Raw genomic sequence first — 24,716 nt, forward strand, 5'->3', positions numbered from 1 at the left:
ACCACTGAGCAATTACTAATTCTATTACTAGAGCATTTACTAGCCCACATTGGGGTTTTGAAACCATTTTTCCTCTTCTTCTGTTATTTTTTTTAATGCTGTTTTGTAAGAGGACATGTTTATTCTGTTTCTCGGGTTGAATCTCTCCTTTTGAAGTTCTGAATATTGTAATGGGTCCTGGGACTTTTCTGTTTACTTACACTTACAGAAGGAAGTCGATGTTTCTGGAGATTTCAGAATTGAGGTGAGTTCTGTCAGGAGTACAGGATGCCATCCACATCTTTTGGTCCTGGAAAGAAGAAAAAACAAAAGTGATATCTTGCTAGAGGAGGGGTGTGGCTGAGGAGAGAGACATGGAGGGAGCTCTTGGTGCGGCTGTGGCTAATGACAGATACATTTCTGCTGGTCTGACCATCAGGTTTCTTTCTGAGGCCAGTGCTTGACCTCATAGTCACCTGGGACCTGCTCCACTTCCCCAACTGGCATGACTACCGGTGTTTGGCATTTCAGCAATTCCCACAACATCCATGCCAAGTGAGGGCTCATATGGCACATTTTGGCCTACTGCTTGTGGAACATGTTCAAAGGATTGAGAGTTGCCTTCCTCTGGGGCTTCTTCTAGGGGCCTTGACCTTGTCTCCAGACTGCTCCCCTGGACTTGGGAAGTATTTGAGTTAGGTCAGAGTTCCAGTTTCCTGCAGAAACCAGTGAGTGAGCCACTCCCGGAGGTATCTCCCAGTTATATGGGGCACTGCTGTGACAACTGGCATTGAAATCCTCTGTGGCAATGCCCCTGCTTTACTTTACATGCCATTGTCCCGAGTGTAGACTGGAGATGTGCACCACGGTACTTCCTGCCCTCGCCCACAAACAGCACTGCTCTGAGCTTAGCAGTGAGTTGAGGTCTTTCTAGGGGTCCCATCCATGCCTTCTGAGCGCATCAGCTTTTCCTTCTAGCTCATGGTCAAGATCTTGCAGCTCTCTGCTCTGCATTATAGCTTAGGGAAAGGCTTCAAAATTTTGGTTCGTTGATGGCTCTTCCTCCCATATTGTTCAGGGCTAAAACAGACTTTTTCTTTTTTCCTTTAAAAATTTCCCTTGTTCATTTCATTGGGAATTTGATAGGGAAGTTAAATGACTTGGTTCAAGTCACTATTTGAACCAGAAGTCTAAAAAAAAGTCATTTTTTTTTTTTTCCTTATAAGTTTGGCTGTATTTTGAAAAATTATTTTAAAGTTCCAGGCAAGGCAGGTTCTATTTGATCCTGGAAAGGAACTTGCCCTTTTTTTTTTTTCCCCTAATTTTTATACTCTTCCTACCCCTCTCTCCACTCCCCCAGTATTTTCTAATGTACTTTCTATCTCTGTGAATTTATTTCTAGTCATCTCTTATAAATGATATACAATAATGCAATATTTGTCCTTACGTGCCTTGGTTATTTCACTGAGCATAATGTTTTCAACATTCTTCCATGTTGCAGCTTGTCTCATAACTTCATTCTTGTTTATGGCCAAATAATATTCCATTGTGTGTACATACCGTGTTGTTTATCCATCTGTTTGTTGATGGACATTTGTATGCTTTCTACCTTTTGGCTATTTTGAATAATGCTACTGTAAACATTGGTGTACAAGTATCTGTTTACGACCCTGTTTTCATTTTCTTTGGGATATATCTAGAAGTAGAATTGCTGGGTCATATGACAAAAATGGCAGTTTTCGAAAATTCTGGGTATTACGTATGTCAGTATTGCAGCTCTTTTGAACTGCAGAAGGAAGTCTTAAAACATTTTTATGATTTGTCATCCGAGACTCCAGCCTTTCTATAGCAGTCTTTTCTGAAAGTATGGTTTGTGGACCTCCTGCAGTGGAATTCTGAGTGGGGAGAGGCTTGTTAAAATTCAGGATCATACTCCAGACCTTTTGAATTAGGATCTTTAGGGGCAAGGCCTGGGAGTTGGCATTTTAAATCGGGACAAACACCCCACCCCACCTGTGATTCTGTGCACTTTCAGGTTTGAGAACCACTATTCTAGATAATTTGTTCTTGTTTGGGTGTTGCTGTTTTCTGCAAACTTTTGTTTTTTTGTTTTTCTTTGGTTTCGCTTAAATTGCCCTCTGATATAAAAATTGGTGAAATGTTGCCACTTGTTGCCATTCATTTGGGCCTGTTTTCTTTTAAATCCAGAGTAGTCATTCTTTTAAATCCAGGGTAATCATTATTAAATTTCATGAGTTGCTTTTCATTTCTGAATTACTAATATAAATTTTTAAATTTTCCCGCAGAGCTGAGAAAACAGAAGTCCTCAGTGAAGATCTGTTACAGGTAACAAAATATAACCTTTTAAAAACCTGTTTAAAGGCATGTAAAGAAACCCACCTAGGTGAGACTGAAGTTTGTGTTTTTTACCTGAAACATAATGAAATTCATGAGCGTAGGTGAGTCGGAAAGAAAAGCAGTTGAGTTGCACGTTGATCAAAAGGGGATCTGAAACTTTGGTGTCATGTTATGAAGTTCAAATGGGGCTAGTCCTGCTTCTAAGTGCCAGGTGTTGGGATGGTGTGGAGGGAGGGGCTGGGCCAGCCTGGCCAGTGCACTGGCACTGGCACTTGGTCACAGGTCCTGGGAAGGCTGAGAGACTCTAGTCCATGGCTGTTATGATGCCCTTGTTGGGGCAGACTGTCAGCTGCAGCAGAGGCCCCGCTGGCTCCACCCTAGAGCTGTAACTTCTCACTGCCTCTCACACTGTTGTTCCCCAAGGTGCCATGTGGGCTGGGTTGTATCCTGAGGGGCTTAGTGGTAGTGATCTGCCTAGAACAATGTCTGACACAAGAAAATGAAGGTATTCACTTAATATTTTATATTAATTGCCAGAGCAGGCCCTAGGGTGGCCTCAAGTTATCAGCCCAGTCTCTCCTTCTTCCAGTAGGGACATTTCCTGTCGGGGCTGCCTCACAACCACCCTAGTCTGTTTCTCAACAGGTCTCCTAACTTAAGGGCTGGGAGTTTCTCCCAGGAGGCCCTGGACTCTAAGCACGTTGCTTTGCCAAGCCCCCCTCCCAGCCCCACAGAATACTTAGGGAAGGGCAAAATAGCCTCCGTATAGAAGTTTCGATTCCGCCTCCTTGCCTATTCGCCTTGCCTTTCATTTGCATAACCTAGAGCTGGTCTACTCAAGTGAGTACCCAAAGAGCAAAGGTCTGCCTCAAGTGACTTTCTGCATCTTCCTATTGGAGAAGCTGGCATAATTAAGAAAAATACTGCTTCCACCACACCGTGCTAAATTATCCTCCTCAATTATGACAACCGTCTGCAGGTTGACTATTTCAATAGCACTTCTCTCTGTTGTTTGTTTGTTTGGGTTTTTATTTTTGAGTACTAGAAGTTTTTATTAAGGAAAAGAAGATATTTTTGTTTCCTTTTTTTTTTAAATTCAGTTTTATTGAGATATGTTCACATACCATAGAATCATCCATGGTGTACAATCAAATGTTCATAGTATCATCATGTAGTTGTGTGTTCATCACAGCAATCTATTTTTGAACATTTTCCTTATACGAGAAAGAATCAGAATAAGAATAAAAAGTAAAAATAAAAAAAAAGAACACCCAAATCATCCCCCCCCATCCCACCCTATTTTTCGTTTAGTTTTTGTCCCCATTTATCTACTCATCCCATCTGTATACTGGATAAAGGGAGTGCGATCCACAAGGTTTTCACAATCACACTGTCACCCCTTGTAATTCACATTGTTATACAGGAGAAGATATATATTTTTAAAGATTTATTAGACAATCATATTCTTAACAGTACTTCATAGATGGTTTTCATTGTATATTTCAATTTCATTTTTAGACTTTCAGAAATACTGTTAGGTGTAGTCAAGCTGTAACTAAACCAGAGTTTTTCACTTCAGTATTCTCCTGCCCGTATCCTTTATCAGTAACATACATTATCTCACTTAATCCTTGAAACCCTAAGATGTGAACCAGATGACCTTGCAGGCAGCTCGAAGATGGCAAAGTTCTCGTGGAATTCAGGTAGCAGCTGTCCATTCTTGTCCTTTTGTCCAAGCATCCACTGGGGTCTGAAGAGTTTGTTAATTTCTAGGAATTCCTTATTTTATCATACAGATAGTTAACTCCATGTCTGCCATAATTGCTACATATATTTTCCCATTCTGATGTCTATTGTTTTTTACTATAAAGAGGGAGATTAATGGTTAAAAGTGCAACCTCTGGTATCCAGTTGCCTGGGTTAATTGTTAGGACTGCCTGGATTCAAATCTCACATCTGCTCCTGACTAACTTTGTACCCTTGGGAATTTACTTAACCTTGTTGTGCCTCAGTGTCCACTTCTCTAAAATGAGAGCAATAATAACATTTATCCTGTGTGGTGGTTATGAGACTTAATAAGTTAAACTTGTAAAGCCCCAAGAACAGAGCCTAGTACGTGGTATGTACTAAATGTCGATGATTTGTTGTTATTATTACCACTATTATAAAACTACTGAGATTATTTTGTTTCTGGTGTGAAGTTTCCTTTGATTTGCTCTGCTTTGCTAGCCCTTTCCTTAGATCTTTGTTAGAGCAGTGGCAAGAGGCTGCCATTTATTTTGTTTGCATGGAATTATCCCCAGGAGACTGTGAATCCCTGGAGGGCAGAAACCACAATTTATTTACTGTTGTTTTTCCTAATACCTTACATGGATGCTCAATATATAATTGTCCTTTTAACAAATCTTAAGTGAACACCTTCATTTTCTTGTGATAGACATCATTCTAGGCCCTTGGGATAAATCAGTGAACAAAACACATCAAGGCCTCTGTCCTGGTGGGGTTTATATTCTAGTGGAAATTAGAAATTAAAATTAAATTAAGGAGTTTTTTTGTGTGTGTGAGTGTTTTCTGCTCTTGTGGCAAATGAAGAGTGTGCATTTGTTTTCTAATGTTTAAAAGATGGTCATTGTACGATTTGGGGATGGTGACATGGCATCTGCTCCTAAATGTAAACTTGCCTGCCAGCTTGTAGTCCTGGAGACTGGGGCTTGAATTTGAAAAAGAGCTGTCAGTGCAATGAGGACCTTGAGGGAAAGGATAAAGCCATCTCATCTTGTTGGCTTAAATGTTTTGGGGTCAAATGTATTCTGCTTCAAATTTGTTGATTTTTCTTTAAAATAGAAAGCTCCCCCAAGGGCCTGTTCTCCTTTTTAATGAGTCATCAGAATACACATTTTTGTCATTCCTTCCTGTAAAAAGCAGCTCTCTCTGCCATAAACAGCCCTATCCCAGCAATAATATTTTGGGAAGCTCATCATGATCCATGGTTCCCCTCCTAAGTCAGTGTTTCTTACCGCTAGCTATCCATTCTGCTCTAGAAGTTTTACTAAAAAAACCTACCCAAAACCCAATAAGGAATCATCTTGAAAACACTGGTCTTGAGTTTAAAGTGTAGGGCATTTATTTTGATTCTTTGCTGATGTATTTTATGTGGAAGACTCCATTGCCATGTGCAGGAGAAAGCTTCTGAGTACCCCTGCGGCACTTCGCACCTGGCAATGGGCCTTGGCTGCTACGTTCATTTGAAATCGCATGGCTGGACCTGGGGCTTTGCTGGTGCTGTTGTGTGTAAATTGCCACACTTAGTTTGATCACAATGTTTAGTCAAAACTGTCTCCTCTCTCTGCAGACAGATTCAGCCTTGAAGGGATCTAAAATCTGACCTCCCTTACACTAAGGGAGATTTTGCCTTCCAGGAGACATTTGGCAATGTCTAGAGATGTTGTCGGTTGCTACAACCTGGGAGAGTGGGGGTGGGTTGCTACTGGTATCTTGTGGGTAGAGGCCGGAGATGTTGCTAAACATCCTACAGTGCACAGCACAGGCCAACAATACAGAAGTTTCCAGCCCCAAATATTAAAAGTAGGAAACCCTGGGGTAGGTGAATGGGAACCATTTATTTTCGTTTACACCCAAGAGCTAAAACAGACTGCAGGATGCTTTCTCTACCTACATGCAAATGCCACTTAGGAAAGAGGCTGAGTTTGTTTTCCAGCCCTGCACACAGCTCGTTTTCCTCTCCCTTGTCAGATCGAGCGGCACCTGGACACGGTGCGGTCCATGTGCCACCATTCCCACAAGCGCCTGATGGGGTGCTTCCAGGGCCAGCATGGCACGGACGCTGAGAGGAGACATGTGAGTATCAGATGCAACTCAGAGCCACTGTCCCTGCATCTCTGTGGCTTTTTCACACCTTTGATTGGTTGGTTTCTTCAAGCAGCATCAGCAGATTTAACTGCAAATTTGTACTTTATATCACCATTTACACTCATGACACCTGCCTGACATAACATTCTTTTGTGCTTAGGACACTGCTGGGCTGAAAGCCCTGCTCACACTGAATTTTCTCCAGGTGGTTTTAAAGACTTGATGGGCCATTTGTCATTGATAAGAGAATGGATGTGTCAGTTAGGAAACCTCTGACGGCAAAAAAATGTGGAAGGCCTGTCTTAAACTGACTTAGAATATAGAAGTAATTTATTGGCTCGGTAACTGCAGGTTCAGAGGTTAGGTGAACTTGAGGTAAGCCTTGTTTTAGCATATAAATGATGCAGTTAAAATCCCAGTTTCTTATTTCTCCCTCCTCTGCCTTCTTTATTGTCTGCTTTATCCCAACGGGCACTCCTCATGCTTGTGATTGGCTACCAGCAGCTTCCGAGGGCTGCTTGCTTCCTTGTACAAGCCCAGAAGGAGTAGAAACCATTTTTTCCAGTTGTTTTCTTAATTGAGGGAGAAAGCTGCTTGTTTCCAAGCCCCAGAAATAGAACTCTCTTTCCATTGCCATGACTTGAGTTGAATCACATTCTCCATTCCTGATCCTTCCCATCCCACCCTAGTTTACCGTGGTAGGGGGTACGATTGGCAAGGAGATAGGATGTACTGATTGATGTAAGCTCCTAAACCCACCCCTATAACATGGGCTCATGGGCTTTTCAAGGACAGGATGGGTCCTTCAGAACAATCAGAATACTGTTCTAGAGAGGAAGAAGGATGAACTCCAGGTAGCCAGAACATTGAAAATCTACTCCAGGTTTTACATTTGTTCTGGGCATTTAGGTTTTTGTATACCACCAATACAGCATAGGCAACTTTTATACTTGGTCAGTACCATGCTTGGTTTCACCTGTTGCTAACTTACGAGCACATGCTAAATCTTAGAAACCCATATAACATGAAGGTGAGAGTTTCAGTGGCACATAGGGAAACTATACTGTGCTGTATTATCTTTGTTTGTTGCCATATGTGTCAAAAGGAAGAACTGGTTTCAAGATGACCCTTCTTTTGTATTTTCTACAAACATTTATGGGACATCTTGAGAACAGGGTTATTCCTCTCTTGCACAATACTTAGAATTCTGCAGTTGTGTACAAGGAGTGGAAGTTTACATACATCTGCGATTCCAAGAATTCCTCCCGCGGGGTCCTGTCCATCAGAACCAGACACAGTTTGCTGGTTCTGCTGCCACTGTTCTTCATCCTGTTGCATGGCTTCTGCTCTGCCTACCCTTTTAATGTTGTCATTCCCTAAGGTTCTGACCTCTCCTCCTCATTCTTGTGGTCACGTTCCCTAGGCCACCTCCTCTGTTCGTATGGCTTCTAACTGATGTGTTTAGGCCAGAGACTTCTAAGCCAACTTTGACCAAGCAAAAGTCTTCCTCCCTTGGTGTTTGATAAACACTGTTCTATTTTAGTTTAACACTGTAACCAGTTCTTCCTTCTGTGTTGCTTCTCTTGAATTCCATCTACTGTAGAGTTATCTTATATTCCCTTTTATTTTATCCTTCATCTTCCCAGAGCTGCCTGCCCAGCAAGTCCTGTGATTCTTTCTGAATATCTTTTGAATTTTTCACCTCTGTTCTGTCTCCACCCCCTTTTCTTAATGCAATACCTGGACTTTTGTAGGCATCTCCTGAGCTGTATTTCATGCCTCTAATTTCCTTCGTTCTCAGCCTGGCTTCAGCCTGATTCCCAGAGTTGGTTTCCTGAAATACAAATCAATCCTGCCTAAAAAAAAAAATCTTAGCATGGTGGTTCTCAACAGGGACCAGAATTATGCCCCTGGGGACATTTTGAAATATGTAGGGACATTTTTGGTTGTCATAACAACTGGGGACATTAGTGGCATTTGGAGGGTGGGGACCAAGATGCTAAATATTCTTCAGTGCCTGGAGGGATAGCTTCACACAAAAAACTGTCCCAAAATGCCAGTAGTCTGCTCTAAAAAATTATAAACTAAAAAAAATTTTTTAATGCCAATGGTGCCTCTTTAGAGTTACATGGGTCAGTTCCCATTGCTTGGGATAAAGTCCAAACTCTTTAGCATGACTTAAACCCTTTATAGTCCAATTCCATTTTGCCTTATCAGCCTCATTGTCTCTGACTTCCTCCCATTCACACCACATCCTAGACACATAGTATCGGACAGGCCCCAAATACATCCTTGGCCTCCTCTCATTTATGTATTCTTGTTCCCTTTGTCTGCAGTGCTTTGAGACTCAGCCCAAATATCACATATATTCATTAAAAACAAGCTCTTGCTGTATTTATCAAACACTTACTGTATACAAAGAGAAATAAGATAAAATAAGATGTAATTTCCAACTTAAAGATGTTAACATCAGGTGGGGGGAGATACACACAAATGGATAATTATAAAATGGTGTGATAAAATATGCGCAGGGTATTAATGGGGGAACCACGAATGGGCACCCAAGAAGGAAGATGGTAGACAGCTGAGGGAAGAGGTGGTGCCTGAGCTGAAAAGGAGGGAAATTAGTGGTAGGTGTTGAGCATCTTCCAGGTGAAAGGGCAGCAGTGGGCAAAGGTGCTTGACCATCATCTAAAACCTAATGCCTTAGCCTCCTGTTTGAACTTCAAGCAAAAACACCAAAGACTTAGGGCTCTGAGGCTGTCCACAAGGGAAGAGGAGTCATGTGTGAAAATGATAGAAGTATCAGATGTTTCCACAAGAGGTTATTTAATAGGGAGAAAACTATAGTGGTCCCTAAGTCTCTAGGAAACAGGAGGAGCTTCCCAAAGGCCCGACCAGAAGCTTCTGTACATATGATAGAGATAGGGCTGGTGGCCTTCTCAGTTCAGTGTGTTGAAATGGCAGAGCTTGTATTGTGGGCCATATTAGATCAGGAATGTAGTTGGCCATTGTGTGCATTTTACAAACTAAGACTTGAGAGGTGTTTTAATTAATCACATAGAAAAGCTCTTTGACCCTGGGAAGCCTTAAGCCCTCTGTAGAGGAGTTTGATGTTGATAGACACTTTCATTAATAGGCTCAGGTGTTAAGCAGGATTTCCTTATTTACTTACATCAGGGAACAGGATTGTGTACCTTTGGGTCCAGGGCAAAAACAAAACACAAAAATCAAGGCTGTTTACAACTGGGAACTTGAATGATATTTGTCAAAATAGACTCTTCTCTTTATGATTTTTGTCCATTGACTCATAGAGTCCCAGAGTTGCACAAAGTATATTTCTCTTGCTTAATGCTTAATACCCTACATTTAGATTCCCTTAGAATAGCAGCATAACTAGAACATATAAATTAATTTCTTTTTACTATGACAAGCACATTGCCAATTTTCTCATAGCTTTATACTCTAGAAGTGTGGAAGCCAAGAATAGTTTCCTTGTGAGGCAGATGGAGCCAGTTATTGATATATTTGAAAATAACTTGGGGCGGGGAAAGGGTAGGTAGGTAAATATATTTATTTATTTTAAAATTTCAATTTATTGTTTTGAATAGGCTATACATTCACATGTATATACAGAATATACAAAAGAACATTAAATGGAGTCTCTCCTGATCCCTGGACACCCAGTGCCCCCGCTCCCCGACAGGCCACCAGTATTAGCAGTTTCCTATATATACATATCAGAGATAATCTATACAACACAAGCAAATACATGGTAAGTGTGTCAGATAGAGCACTCTGGAGGTGGAAACTGGAGGTAGCGTGCCAGAGGTTACAGGAGAGCAGTGACTATAACAAGGAGGACCCTGTGTCTCTGGCAAGAGTGCCCTTTATACTGGGAAGGTGAAATTACACAGGGTGCTGCAGAACAAAAAACATTTTTTGTTAGCAGAGTATGATGTTATAACCAACCCACTTATTACTTTACCAAGCCTCTTCTACTCATTTTCTCAGATAAACCATCCGCCGGTGGCGAAACTGACTGCAGGCTGGGTTCTTCGCTGGGACTGTTGTCCTCTGGGTGCCTGGCCAGGCTACTTCACCTCCCTGAGTTTCAGTTTCCTTGAGTGTATATTAAAGCATTAGATCAGGTGATCCTTATGATCATTTCCAGCTGAAAAACAAAGCCCCCAAGGGAAAATAAGTGGCTTCATGCTTAAAAACATTGAAAAATATTTTCTTGCTTATTTAGTTAGATGTTTTTAGGTATTTAACTAAAGTTAATCTTTAAGATTACAGCCAAATTAAGAGCCAGTTAAAGAATAAGTATTCTAGCAAAAGTGTTTTAAATTGAAAATTTTATTGTATTTATTTGTCGTGATAATTGTTTGAAGAGCAAGGTCTGGGTCTGATGTCCCCAGTGCCTGGGACATAGTATGCACTGAATTAATAATAATAATAATTATTATTATTATTATAACAGCTAACATTTATTAAGTATTTTACTACTAGGTATTTGATGCTGAGCATCTTTAGTTAACAGGCAGCCCTCTGACATGGACAGTATTATCATCCATGTTTTCCAAGCATGAGGAAACAAGCACAGAGAGATTAAGTGACACAACTAGTACTTTTGACACTAGAATTTGAATCCAGGGAGGCTGTCTCTTAGCTGTATAATTTGCTTAGAGGGAGAAACCAATGAATGACTTGAATGATTTGAAGCAGATAATTGAAAAAGGGTGTCAAATAATAATGAAAAAAAAAAACACACTATCTTCTGCTTTCCAGAAAAAACTCCCTTTGACAGCTCTCGCTCAGAATATGCAAGAAGCATCGGTTCAGCTAGAAGATTCTCTCCTGGGGTAAGAGTCGACTGCTTTCAGAAACCGAGCCTCTCTGGATCATTGGAGGTTGAGGGGCACGGTGGTAACAAGAGAGAGCTTGAGCAAGATGGCGCAGCTCAGCTTCTCAGAGGACAGCTTAGGCTTCCTGGGAGAAGTGGGTCAAGGCTGCTGGACGGCTGGAGAATCTTCCTTTAGTGGGAGCAAGGCTGGAATTGGATGGTAGAAAGGGCTGCTAACGAAAACTGTTGATAGGGTCAGTGTTTATTCCCTTAAACTTGGGTGTAAAGAACTCAGCCCCTTCACTGTTCTAGGTGTTGGCTTAGATTTATAACTCTGACCAGTCCCTCCCACCCCTTAAGAATCACCTCGTGCAGGGGTAGTCACCAAAATGTCAGCGGTGGTTGTCTCAAGAATTTTCTGAGTTATTTAGATTTATCTTCTTTTATTTTACTTTTTACAAAATGAGCATGTATTATTTGAATAATAAAAAATAAATAAGGCTGTTTTCACTGGAAGAGAGGTTTACCTCCACCTGTTTCTCCATTGTGGCTAGTGTCCTCTAATCCTCTTTGCTCTCTCCTGCCGAGACATGGGTGCTGCTCCCCAACTGGGCATGGCCTTTGGACTGTCACCTATTTCCCTGGGTCTGCCATCCTGTATACCCTACAATCCTCCCTTCCTTCTTTGAAGGAAAATGTTGACTCCCATCCTTCACGCTTCCATTGTCCGGTCTCTACTCTCATAGTTGGGGGCACTGGTCCTGGGAAGAGGGTGGCCCATGCCCACATGTTGAATTCCTGTTTTCCCTCCAGTTTGGGTGTGATTCCATGTTTATGCTTCCTCAGACGATGCCCTTTCATCATCACAAGTGCTAATAAGAGTGCTTGCTGTGTGCTAGCCCTGTTCTAAATACTCTTGTGTAATAACTCATTTGGTGTTCTAAACAGCCCTAGGAGGTAGGTTCTATGGATACTTCTGTGTCACAAACACAGAAATTGACAGAGGATGAATAAATTGCTTAAGTCACACAGTCTAACTTTGGAGGAAACTCTGCCTGTAATGAGCTTTACCCGTGACTTAAGAGATTTGCAGGATAATTTTTAGAACACTTGATATTCACCTGACTAGAGAACCTAATCTTCGAACAGGTTGATAACCTTGCTGTTTATACACATCCCATGTGCATACACACAAAATATTTACCTGAGGTTGTCTCATTTTATGGCAGAAATCTATTGGACTCATGTTTTAGGTGATTCTCTAAATTTATATTTTTAAGGGTTTCTTGTGCAGCTCCGTAATGTATTCTCATATACTGAGCAGAAGTAGCTCAACATGATATTCAGGTGCCTGATTTAATCAACATGTGCTTGCTGAGGTGTCTTATTTTTAAAGGAAGATGCTGGAGACATGTGGAGATGCTGAGAATCAACTAGCTCTGGAACTCTCTCAGCATGAAGTCTTTGTTGAGAAGGAGATTGTGGACCCTCTGTATGGCATAGCCGAGGTGGGTACACTCTACATGGCATGGAAGAGCTGAGCCTGGCACAGACTGAGTGGCTCATGCTTCACCAGTGTCTATCATTTTAACAATGTCCAATCTCGCTAATTTATACTCCTTTTTATAAATAACGGACATAAATTTGGGATGTGAAATCCTTTTTGTAAATAAATATCAAGTTAAAAAACCCAAACTTCATCCCACTTAGTATGTTCTTCTTGCCAGATGGAGATTCCCAATATCCAGAAACAGAGGAAACAGCTTGCTAAATTGGTGTTAGACTGGGATTCAGTCAGAGCCAGGTAAGTTAAAGCTGCACAGATAACCAAAAGTGATGTTGTGTCACTTACCTAGCAACTGTCACCATGCTCACCATGGCAAGAGAAAACCCACTGTGAGTGGACACGATCTGTGCACTGGATCCAGAGGCCAAGTCACAGCCTGCTTGCTTACACCTCCCATGCCTGGCACTGGGGCTGTGGTTGACATGCTGCTGTTAGTGAACTGACAGTAGAAGGAGGCAGAAAAGAATTGAAAAAAGTATGTGATTGGGTGGCAGATGGGGATGTGGCAGACAGTTCTAATAGCATAGGTCTTGGGATAGTGGATTTTGGGAATGAAGACATCTATGATCTTAACAGCTCCTGAGGTGCTGCTCTATTACAGACCCAGTGCAGTTATCATTACCTCTCATCCTCAAGATATATGCTGTGCTTAAAAGGGAGAAATTCATGTAAAACTCAGTAACCCCACCCCATAAGCTGCTGACTCATGGATTGATGTAGCTGGACAGAGTCTGTGTGATTTGTGGCAGGGTTCCAGCCTCAGCTCCGTCCTTAATGGAGTTTTTATCACTGACGCTCATGGTGTTGGTGATGGCCTTCTTCTGGGGTCTGTGGGAGCTGGGAATAGAAAGGCAACCACCCTTGGCCCCTGTCCTTTCTCATACTTTATCACAGGGGTTGACAAACTTTGTTTGAAGAGCCAGATGATCTCTGTTGCAATTACTCATTTCTGCTGTTGGAGATGAAAGTGGCCATAGACAATACATGAATGGACAGGTGTGGCTGTGTTCCAATTGAACTGTATTTAAAGAAAGGGCAGTTTGCTGGCTTTAACCCACAAGCTATAGATTACTGACCCCTGCTTTATTAGATCATCTCATTCTCATTAGAGTCTTCTGAAGTAGATATGAGTATTTCCATCTGTCAAATATATGGAGATACAGCTATCATTTATTGAGTTCCTACATGTCAGATGCCTTCTGTGTTTTGTTGTTAATTTCTATAAACTCATTGCAAATTAGAGAAGTCTTAGAAAATGGCTGCAACAGTACTGTACTTCCTTGTTTCTAAGATGCCGTTGAGTACCAGTTTCACCACTGATTTAATATTAGCTTTTGGAAAAAAACAGCAAAAGAAATACAACCCCATTAAATGTACACACCAAGCATTAAGACACATTCTGATTTAAGAAATGTTGAGATGATTAAAAGTTCCGTCTAGGAATTAGCACATGGCAAAAATAATTATTGCCACCATTTATTGGACACTGCCACATTCCAGGCATCATGCTACCTATATTGTATGTTAGCTCATTTGAATCACCCACCAGTCCCTGTTCATTTGTTCATTTATATTTGCAGCAGATATTAGTTGCGTACTTACGGTGTGTGGACCGTAACTGCAGAGGCGCTTCAAGAATTGAAGATGGCAGAGAGCTTGAGAGGTTAATGTAACACTCACCTTGTTTTATAAAGGTGGGACCTGCCCACATTATCTATATGACTTGCTTCAGGTCAGACAGAGAATAAGTGGTAGAACTGGGACTCTGGCTGCGAAGTCCACAGTCTCTTTGTCATGTGTACAAAGGTGATTAGAAGCCTTCCCACAGAACCAGGACCCTGAGGTACATTTTTGCTCACAATAAGGAAGAATGTTCTAGTGGTTAATTATTTGACCATGAAATGAATGACTTAACAAGGCAGTGAATGCTCCCTCATGGAACTGGTTGAATGCTGTTATAGATGGTTATTCACCAGGGATATTATATCAGCAATACATGTATCCCATAGACATTTCAGCCACCAATCCTTGATCCTACATCCACAGTCTTGTTCATTTAATTAGTCAAAGTAGATGTGGGGAAAAATGACACAAGTAAATATTTCTTCTTTCCTTCTACTATTCCCATGTCCTTTCCTTGAAAGAAAATGAAAATAGCTGACAGTAAGTAGAAATCCATTAGATGCCAGACATTATATGTACACACATATATTTGTTCTCTTTTACTCCTTATGACACAAGGCAGGTGGTATTTGTTATCTTAGTTTTACAGATGAGGCAACTGAGACATAGAGAAGTTAAGCCATTACCCCAGATCACACAGCTGGTATAGATAGAGCTGAGTTTCAAACTTGAGTACATCAGTCTGTGAAGTCCATGCTCTTTCCACATAGCATCGCCAGTTTTGCTTCAGCAGATTTGCTGGAGCCTTGCTGTAGAGGAGTGCTAAACAGGGCAGAGGGTGGGTTTTCAGGGGCAATGCAGCAGTCTGGGAAGCTTAACAGGTTGCTTATATGGGTTTTCATGTTGTATTATCATGATGTCCATATTTAAATTTGAAGTGTTAGAACTTTCAAAACAGCAGACACGCATCCATATTCAAACAGGAGGTCAAAACACACTTGAAAAGCAAATAGAAACTGTTTCCAATTGTTATCTCTTTCCCAGTCCTCCTATCGCTATAGTGTAATTCCTTTTTTGAAGGATCCTTTTGAATAATTATAAAAGGAACATAAATATTCCACATTATATTTCAGATTTGCTGTGAATATTATCTTTAGAATACTAATTCTTATAAGTTTTTTTTTTTTTTTAATTTCTAGAATGCTTTTATAGCTATTGACTTGATAGGTACAGGATTGAAATTCTTTCTGGCTTTTACCTGCTGAGAGTAGTCACAGGTCAGGGTGATAGTCAGGATGGTCATAAGGAATCCTTGAGAGCAGGAACTGACCTCAGAGTGGCACAGGAAACATACCAGACCAAAGCTGGAGAGTAAGGAGATATTTCATGTCAAGGATTCTATGATTGGGCACTACAGGAAGGGGGTTCCACTGATTGATTTCCATTAGTGGAATTTCTTTGAGGTGAGATGTGGTCAGTTATGTTCAGAGCATGACCTGTCCTGTCATGGCAAGAAGCTTCCATTCTTAGAGGATAAGGCTAAGGGAAGTTGGCTTCCTAAGTAATGATACCCATCTGAGGTGCAGTCAGTTTTGGGGAAGGGGTCTGTCTCCATAGGTCCTTCACTTCGTGGGGCTGAGTTTGTATATCTAATTGTCAGATATTGGCTACTCCATTGTTTTGTAGGTGGAATCAAGCTCACAAATCTTCAGGAACCAACTTTCAGGGTCTTCCATCAAAAATAGATACCCTAAAGGAAGAGATGGATGAAGCTGGAAATAAAGTAGAACAATGCAAGGTACAAGAATCCCCTAATAAATATGCACTTGCATCAGTATTTTGGTCTTTGCAAATGATGGATGAAAGGTCAAATATTGCAGATTATTTAATGATTTACATAATTCCTATCAGAATACTCTGAATGATATTAATGTTGATTTTTGTTTTCTTCTTCCTTATTTCCCAAGAATCTATATTACTTTATAATCAGAAAAAGAAGTTACTTTAAAAAAATTTTAATGAGGTATTTCTTAAAACTTGGCAAAATTGCCTAAGTTATTTAAAATAAAGAATAGGTGAAAAAGGAGAGAAAACCCTAGTAAAACAAAAAGTTACATCAGTTAAAACAATGTACAATAAGCGAAAATAGATCAGTGGAATAGTATAGGTTTTTTAGAATGGACCATATTATATTTAAAGGTTTAATATATAGGGAAGGGAGGATTGTTTTTTTAAGTTTCTAGGACAGTTGATTCATAATTTGCAAGAAATATAGGTTCTTATCTTATAAACCAAATTCCAGCATTTATCTATTTAGATAGATGTTTATTCCAAATGTCATTTGAGGTAAATTATTTTCAGAAGTAGATGTTTGTTGGATCTTAAGATCATTGACTTAGACTTTTCTTCCCCTTATTATTCATCATTTTTCAAAAATGTTCTCTTTATTCTACTAGATAGCATTAGGACTGTAAAATTTTAGTTCATTCAAATTATGCTGTATTCACTTTACCAGATAGCAAACCTTCATAAATTAACTAAAGTAAAATAATTTGTTTAAAATGATGTAGTGGTTAGGAATTAAAACTGAACTCAAGGTTAAGCCATAGCTTTTGTATTTAGAAGGTGATATTTAGAAAAATGCTTCTAATGAAATAGTCTTGCACTAGCTTATTCCTCTTCATAAGAGTTGAAGCTTTTGCCAGTGTCATTTATCCAGCAGTCTTCTTCACATCTGGTCTAACCTAGATCTAGGATGTTGGCTACTTAATTGGACATAAATTTAATGGTCGACTGGGGAGTTTGAGCTGGTGCATTATGGCCTGATGTCTTTTGTCTCAGCTTCTACACTATGGTTTGTCAGTAATTCAAATGATCAAAACTTATGAAAATATTTTCTGTCTCCTTATCTCTTTACATTACCTTCTGGGTAACGTATGTAAGTTCTGTTTAACTGGTTGTTTAGCTATAATTGATCTGCTATTTAATTAACATTGGGTTTTGAGTTTCATTTACTATATTTCATTTCTAAATTTCTAATTCTTTTCTTTTTTAATGTCTTTAATCATTTTAAATATATTTATTTTAATAGTCACTCATAATTCTGTTTTTAAAGTTCTCTGTGAGAGTGATAGACGTTTCCTTATTGTAGATTATTTCCTCACATGTTTTGTAGTTTGTGTATTGTAGGCTCATTTTTTTAAGAGGTGCTTTATCTGTGGAATTCCTCAGGGTGGGAGTTCTCCCCAGAGAGTATCACCAGTCCAAATAATTAATCTTTCTCAGTTTGGCGGTCCCTCGACCAAATAGATAGTAAATTCAAATCTCACATCCTTTCATAGAAGCAGGTCTATGTTTGTAAAATCTCAAGTGTTGGTCTTTCCAAGACAGAGCTTAATGTAAAACAGATAAGCTTTCTTATTTTTCCCACGTGCTGATGGGTGAATTTTTTTCCAATCTACCTTTTCATTGAGGATGTAGTTCCTCCGGAATCCTACCTTTATGCATGATGTATGTGTGCTTGTCTCAGCTCTAGTTCCTCACCTCCCGAGCCCCAAGGCTTTCATTTTTGTCTTCTGTCCCTACATGAGTGCTAGCCTCAAACACCTTGGCCCCAGGATTGGTGCAAACCCACCCCAGGTTACCCCCAGCTCTTCTGTCCATGCTTAGCATTCTGGCTTTTAGTTTATCCATCTATCCCTCCTTCCTTCCCTCCCTCCCTCTCTATCTCTTTCTTTCCAGGAATTTACTTTGTTGCTTTCTCAGTTATTCTAAAAGGGTTTTTGTTACTCCCACTAGCATTACTAGGTTTTTTCATATATGGAGGGCCTTCACATTAACTTGTGCCCTTGAGGCCAAAAACAGAAGGTAGCACATTTGTATGTGTATGTGTGTGTGTATATATATATATCTCAATTGCCTTAATCTCTCATTTAAATTTTTTTTCTTTTTGTATAAATAATTCATTTATATTGGTTCAAATATCAAAAAGTATAAAACAGTATACAGTGAAGTCTTTCTTCCACTGTGCCCTCCTTCTGCCTGATTCCCACTAATCCCAACAGGTAACTACTATTATTGATGTCTTGTTTTTACCTCCAGAGACATTTTTATACCTATATGGCAATAAAAAGATAATATTTTTTTCTCTCCTTTTTCTACCCAGTTGGTAACATACCATAAGCAGTGCTCTATACTTTTGCTTCATAACAAGGTGTGATAATATATCTTGGCGATCTTTCCATGTCAATCCATAATGAGCTTTCTTATTCTTTTCTTGTTCCACTGTGTGTTTGTATCATTCAGTTGCTGGATGTTTGTTTTTGCAGTTTTGCTCTTCCACTGAAGAGATTAATTCTTAAATGCATTTTTTTCTTTCTTTTTATCAATGGCACATCTTCTCTTCCACTTACCTAGGATCAACTTGCAGCAGATATGTACAACTTTATGGCTAAAGAGGGGGAGTATGGCAAATTCTTTGTTACGGTAAGCACCTTCCCATTGACAAATAGTGAAAGTGTTGTAGAAATTGAATCATTGTAGCTTTGTTGCAAACTATTTCATTTTTGGTTTTGCTCAGCCATTGTGTGTGTGTCCATCCGATGCTAACGTTACTTTTGTTTTTGAATGTGGGTTTGTTCTCAGTTATTAGAAGCCCAAGCAGATTACCATAGAAAAGCATTAGCAGTCTTAGAAAAGGCTCTCCCTGAAATGCGAGCCCATCAAGGTAATGTAACCTGCGTGCTGGCTGATGCCGCCTCCTCGCCTCTGCCACTTTTGCCTCTATTCTTCACCCTGACTCCTTTGCATGTGTTCCCTTTGGATAAAACCTCTGCCTAGGAGGGTACTATTTCCCAGCATAATTTCATCTTTCCTTGCTTCCTTCTCTAATTTCTTCCAAACCCAAATTAACATACTAATAGAAAATTTGCAGTTCTTGGGAAACCTTCAGTTGAAGAGAAAGCTTGCCCCTTTTGGGAGTGTCTATATGTTTTTCTGTCATCTAAATATGCTTGAAAAATTATCGTTTTCCAAATCAGCTATTTGTTCCCTAGGGCTTAATTCTAGCCCTGTGATTCCAGGACCACACATAGGAAAAAATATTTTGGACTTTCCAAAAGAGAATTTTGGAATCCAGTACTTGATGCCACTCCATCAGTCACCTAATAAACGTGATTGAATGATAAGACCATGGTCACCTCTTTTGGACCCCTTTACATAAGACTTAGTCTTTATGCAAGACTTTTCTCATGAGCGCTAATAATTTGCCCACCATACTCAAGCACATTGTAGATTTTACTCTAAAGTAATGAGTGTGTTGAACTTTCCCCTGATGTTCAATTTTAAATTGAGCACTAAGCCTTTAGCTTTACTTCTCTCTGCTTAATGATCAGAGCATTTAGCAGCAGAGTTCAGCAAAAGGTGTTGAGTCAGAAATTACTCTGTCGTCTTTGGACCTCTTTATACTGTTTTTCTATTTCACTCATAGCATAGACCTGGCATTTGGTGCTTTGATTTTCCTGCACAATCATTGGTCTTGAGATGGAAGAGGATCCCGTCAAGTGCTGAGTCTGATGGCTGTGACTGTGAAAGAGAATGAGCGAGTGGCATAGGAGGTGTGCATTGTGTTTGTGCGTACACACTGGTGTCCTCACAAGTGTGCCCAAGAATGCCACTTCTTCCCCTGTAAATCTCAAGAGATCCCAATAGGTTCTAGCTTTGTGCCTGAAACTTTTTGGGTTAAGGATTTAGGAATTCTGTATCTTGACTAACTGCATAGCCAGGTCTTCAGTGATCTTGGATGAACTGTATCTGATTTTCTCAGCCATTCTTCATTGGATGAGCTGCCCTTGCTTTCCTAAGTGATCCGATTTCCTAGTTCTGGATAATGGTATTGAATCACAGTGCAAAGGAACAAAGCTACTGGCTAATGTTCAGCCTTCCAAGGGACAGACTTTTGCTGGACAAATTCAGAGCACTGAGAGCATGTATTTATTATGGGATGCCTACTATATGCTGAGCCCCACATGGGCAAAATAGTAAAAACATCATCATCTTAGCCTTTGAATGGCTTTCAGTCTGATTTGAAAGAGTTCACTAACAAGCACAAAAAGGAGAAGATTGGATTTTTTAGCAGTGCTTTCTTACATTAATTGCCTTTCTTTTTTTTTTTTTTTCCTAAGGCTATTTTCCCTAGAGAAGTATGTTAGAAATGGTAGCTAGAAGAGGTCAGAGAAGAGTTTTAGGATATAACAGGAAAGCTGTGAAGGAAGGGCAATCCATCTTTTTTTCTAAGGTCACCCCCTTCACGTAAACCCAGGAGTTCAACTCCTGGCATCTCTATCTGTCCTGTCTCTTAGTCCTGTCTCTTCCTTTTTGTTAGCGTCTTTGTTTTCAGAAAAACTCAGCATGTCCTTTCTGTAGAAGAAATATTTACCAAGACCCAGCTACCTCTTATCACCCTTCTGACAATGATTTCACATTTATCCAGTGCCTCCTTCTTCTAAGGCAGCATCTCCTCTAATGTCATTTACCTTCTTTTCCTGTTAGACTGTTTGACTCATTACCTGCCACCTCCGTTTTCTTACCATCTTTCCACCCCTTAACCTTTTGCAGTCTGGTTTCTACCCCCAATTACTCTGCTATTTCAAAACAATACAAGACAAAACTCTACAGTTCTCAAAAGACCAGCGACTTCTTAATTGTCAGATCTTGGTGTTTGACAGGGCTTGAGCCATCTCTTCCTTGTTAAAAATTTTTCCTCATTCATCTTTTTTTTTTTTTTTTTTTTGGCTTAACAACAGGAATTTATTGGCTCATGTTTTAGAGGCCACTTGGGTGATGAATTTGTTTGCAGAGTTAGGCTTAGAGAGAGAAAGTCCACATTTGAGCAACAAAAGCAGTTCTCTGGAGGTGACTCCTAGGCATAATTATAGGTGGGCTTAGCTTCCTCTTTTTTTTTTTTTTTTTTTTTTTTTATCTTCATTTTATTGATATATATTCACATACCACGCAGTCATACAAAACAAATCGTACTTTCGATTGTTTACAGTACCATTACATAGTTGTACATTCATCACCTAAATCAATCCCTGACACCTTCATTAGCACCCACACAAAAATAACAAGAATAATAATTAGAGTGAAAAAGAGAATTGAAGTAAAAAAGAACACTGGGTACCTTTGTCTGTTTGTTTCCTTCCCCTATTTTTCTACTCCTCCATCCATAAACTAGACAAAGTGGAGTGTGGTCCTTATGGCTTTCCCAATCCCATTGTCACCCCTCATAAGCTACATTTTTATACAACTGTCTTAGAGATTCATGGGTTCTGGGTTGTAGTTTGATAGTTTCAGGTATCCACCACCAGCTACCCCAATTCTTTAGAACCTAAAAAGGGTTATCTAAGGTGTGCGTAAGAGTGCCCACCAGAGTGACCTCTCGGCTCCTTTTGGAATCTCTCTGCCACTGAAGCGTATTTCATTTCCTTTCACACCCCCCTTTTGGTCAAGAAGATGTTCTCCGTCCCACGATGCCAGGTCGACATTCCTCCCCGGGAGTCATATTCCACGTTGCCAGGGAGATTCACTCCCCTGGGTGTCTGGTCCCACGTAGGGGGGAGGGCAGTGATTTCACCTTTCAAGTTGGCTTAGCCAGAGAGAGAGGGCCACATCTGAGCAACAAAGAGGCATTCGGGAGGAGGCTCTTAGGCACAACCATAGGGAGGCCTAGCCTCTCCTTTGCAGCAACCGTCTTCCCAAGGGTAAAACTTATGGTAGAAGGCTCAACCCATCAAACCACCAGTCCCCTATGTCTGTGGTCATGTTAGCAACCATGGAGGTGGGGTAGGCGAATACCCCTGCATTCTCCACAGGCTCCTCAAGGGGGCACTACATCTTTTTTTTTCCTTGTTTTTCTTTTTTTTTTTTAACTTTCCCTTCTTTTTCAAATCAACTGTATGAAAAAAAAGTTAAAAAGAAAACAAACATACAATAAAAGAACATTTCAAAGAGACCATAACAAGGGACTAAGAAAAAGACAACTAACCTAAGATAACTGCTTAACTTCCAACATGTTCCTACTTTACCCCAAGAAAGTTACATAATATAGCAACATTTCTGTGAACTTGTTCCTACTATATCCATCAGAAATTAACAGACCATAGTCATTCCTGGGCATCCCCGGAACGTTAAATAGCTTATCTGTTCTCCTTGGATTACTGTTCCCCCTTCCTTAATTGCTCTCTACTGCTAGTTCCCCTACATTCTACATTATAAACCATTTGTTTTACATTTTTCAAAGTTCACATTAGTGGTAGCATATAATATTTCTCTTTTTGTGCCTGGCTTATTTCGCTCAGCATTATGTCTTCAAGGTCCATCCATGTTGTCATATGTTTCACGAGATCGTTCCTTCTTACTGCCGCATAGTATTCCATCATGTGTATATACCACATTTTATTTATCCACTTATCTGTTGAAGGACATTTGGGTTGTTTCCATCTCTTGGCAATTGTGAATAATGCTGCTATGAACATTGGCGTGCAGATATCTGTTCGTGTCACTGCTTTCCGATCTTCCGGGTATATACCGAGAAGTGCAATCGCTGGATCAAACGGTAACTCTACATCTAGTTTTCTAAGGAACTGCCAGACTGACTTCCAGAGTGGCTGAACCATTATACAGTCCCACCAACAATGAATAAGAGTTCCAATTTCTCCACATCCCCTCCAGCATTTGTAGTTTCCTGTTTGTTTAATGGCAGCCATTCTAACCGGTGTTAGATGGTATCTCATTGTGGTCTTAATTTGCATCTCTCTAATAGCTAGTGAAGCTGAACATTTTTTCATGTGTTTCTTGGCCATTTGTATTTCCTCTTGAGAGAACTGTCTTTTCATATCTTTTGCCCATTTTATAATTGGGCTGTCTGTACTATTGTCATTGAGTTGTAGGATTTCTTTATATATGCAAGATATCAGTCTTTTGTCAGATACATGGTTTCCAAAAATTTTTTCCCATTGAGTTGGCTGCCTCTTTACCTTTTTGAGAAATTCCTTTGAGGTGCAGAAACTTGTAAGCTTGAGGAGTTCCCATTTATCTATTTTCTCTTTTGTTGCTTGTGCTTTGGGTGTAAAGTCTAGGAAGTGGCCTCCTAATACAAGGTCTTGAAGATGTTTTCCTACATTATCTTCTAGGAGTTTTATGGTACTTTCTTTTATATTGAGATCTTTGGTCCATTTTGAGTTAATTTTTGTGTAGGGGGTGAGGTAGGGGTCCTCTTTCATTCTTTTGGATATGGATATCCAACTCTCCCAGCCCCATTTGTTGAAAAGACCATTATGACTCAGTTCAGTGACTTTGGGGGCCTTATCAAAGATCAGTCGGCCATAGATCTGAGGGTCTATCTCTGAATTCTCAATTCGATTCCATTGATCTATATGTCTGTCTTTGTGCCAGTACCATGCTGTTTTGGCAACTGTGGCTTTATAATAAGCTTCAAAGTCAGGGAGTGTAAGTCCTCCCACTTCGTTTCTCTTTTTTAGAGTGTCTTTAGCAATTCGAGGCATCTTCCCTTTCCAAATAAATTTGATAACTAGCTTTTCCAAGTCTGCAAAGTAGGTTGTTGAAATTTTGATTGGGATTGCATTGAATCTGTAGATGAGTTTGGGTAGAATTGACATCTTAATGACATTTAGCCTTCCTATCCATGAACATGGAATATTGTTCCATCTTTTAAGGTCCCCTTCTATTTCTTTTAGTAGAGTTATGTAGTTTTCTTTGTATAGGTCTTTTACATCTTTGGTTAAGTTTATTCCTAGGTATTTGATTTTTTTAGTTGCTATTGAAAATGGTATCTTTTTCTTGAGTGTCTCTTCAGTTTGTTCATTTCTAGCATATAGAAACATTACTGACTTATGTGCATTAATCTTGTATCCCGCTACTTTGCTAAATTTGTTTATTAGCTCTAGTAGCTGTATCGTCGATTTTTCAGGGTTTTCTAGATATAAGATCATATCATCTGCAAACAATGAGAGTTTTACTTCTTCTTTTCCAATTTGGATGCCTTTTATTTCTTTGTCTTGCCGGATTGCCCTGGCTAGCACTTCCAGCACAATGTTGAATAACAGTGGTGACAGCGGGCATCCTTGTCTTGTTCCTGATCTTAGAGGGAAGGTTTTCAGTCTCTCACCATTGAGTACTGTGCTGGCTGTGGGTTTTTCATATATGCTCTTTATGATGTTGAGGAAGTTTCCTTCAATTCCTACCTTTTGAAGTGTTTTTATCAAAAACGGATGTTGGATTTTGTCAAATGCTTTTTCAGCATCTATTGAGATGATCATTTGATTTTTCCCTTTTGACTTGTTAATGTGTTGTAATACATTGATTGATTTTCTTATGTTGAACCATCCTTGCATGCCTGGAATGAACCCCACTTGGTCATGGTGTATGATTTTTTTAATGTGTCTTTGGATTCGA

At 39.9% G+C, this 24,716-nt stretch overlaps 1 protein-coding gene across 8 annotated transcripts in view; it reads left to right on the forward strand.

Annotated features, from left to right (window-relative positions):
* The window catches only part of ARHGAP17 (Rho GTPase activating protein 17), a 95,164-nt gene that overhangs the window by 31,471 nt on the left and 38,977 nt on the right, over positions 1-24,716 (forward strand). For 7 of the 8 annotated variants that reach the window (XR_005213462.1, XR_005213463.1, XR_005213464.1 and 4 more), the window contains exons 2-9: positions 2,286-2,325; positions 6,091-6,195; positions 10,999-11,072; positions 12,450-12,561; positions 12,781-12,857; positions 15,930-16,041; positions 18,660-18,728; positions 18,888-18,969. Coding sequence is in view for 5 of the 8 variants with exons in the window: in XM_037813549.1 (XP_037669477.1) it covers positions 2,286-2,325; positions 6,091-6,195; positions 10,999-11,072; positions 12,450-12,561; positions 12,781-12,857; positions 15,930-16,041; positions 18,660-18,728; positions 18,888-18,969 (671 nt within the window). In the remaining 3 variants the exon portion in view is untranslated. Of the gene's footprint in view, positions 1-2,285; positions 2,326-6,090; positions 6,196-10,998; positions 11,073-12,449; positions 12,562-12,780; positions 12,858-15,929; positions 16,042-18,659; positions 18,729-18,887; positions 18,970-24,716 lie in introns of those variants that run through there. The other variant, XM_037813551.1, reaches the window with a different exon arrangement.

This window comes from Choloepus didactylus, chromosome 21 (assembly GCF_015220235.1).
Source record: "Choloepus didactylus isolate mChoDid1 chromosome 21, mChoDid1.pri, whole genome shotgun sequence".
Classification (NCBI taxonomy): domain Eukaryota; kingdom Metazoa; phylum Chordata; class Mammalia; order Pilosa; family Megalonychidae; genus Choloepus; species Choloepus didactylus.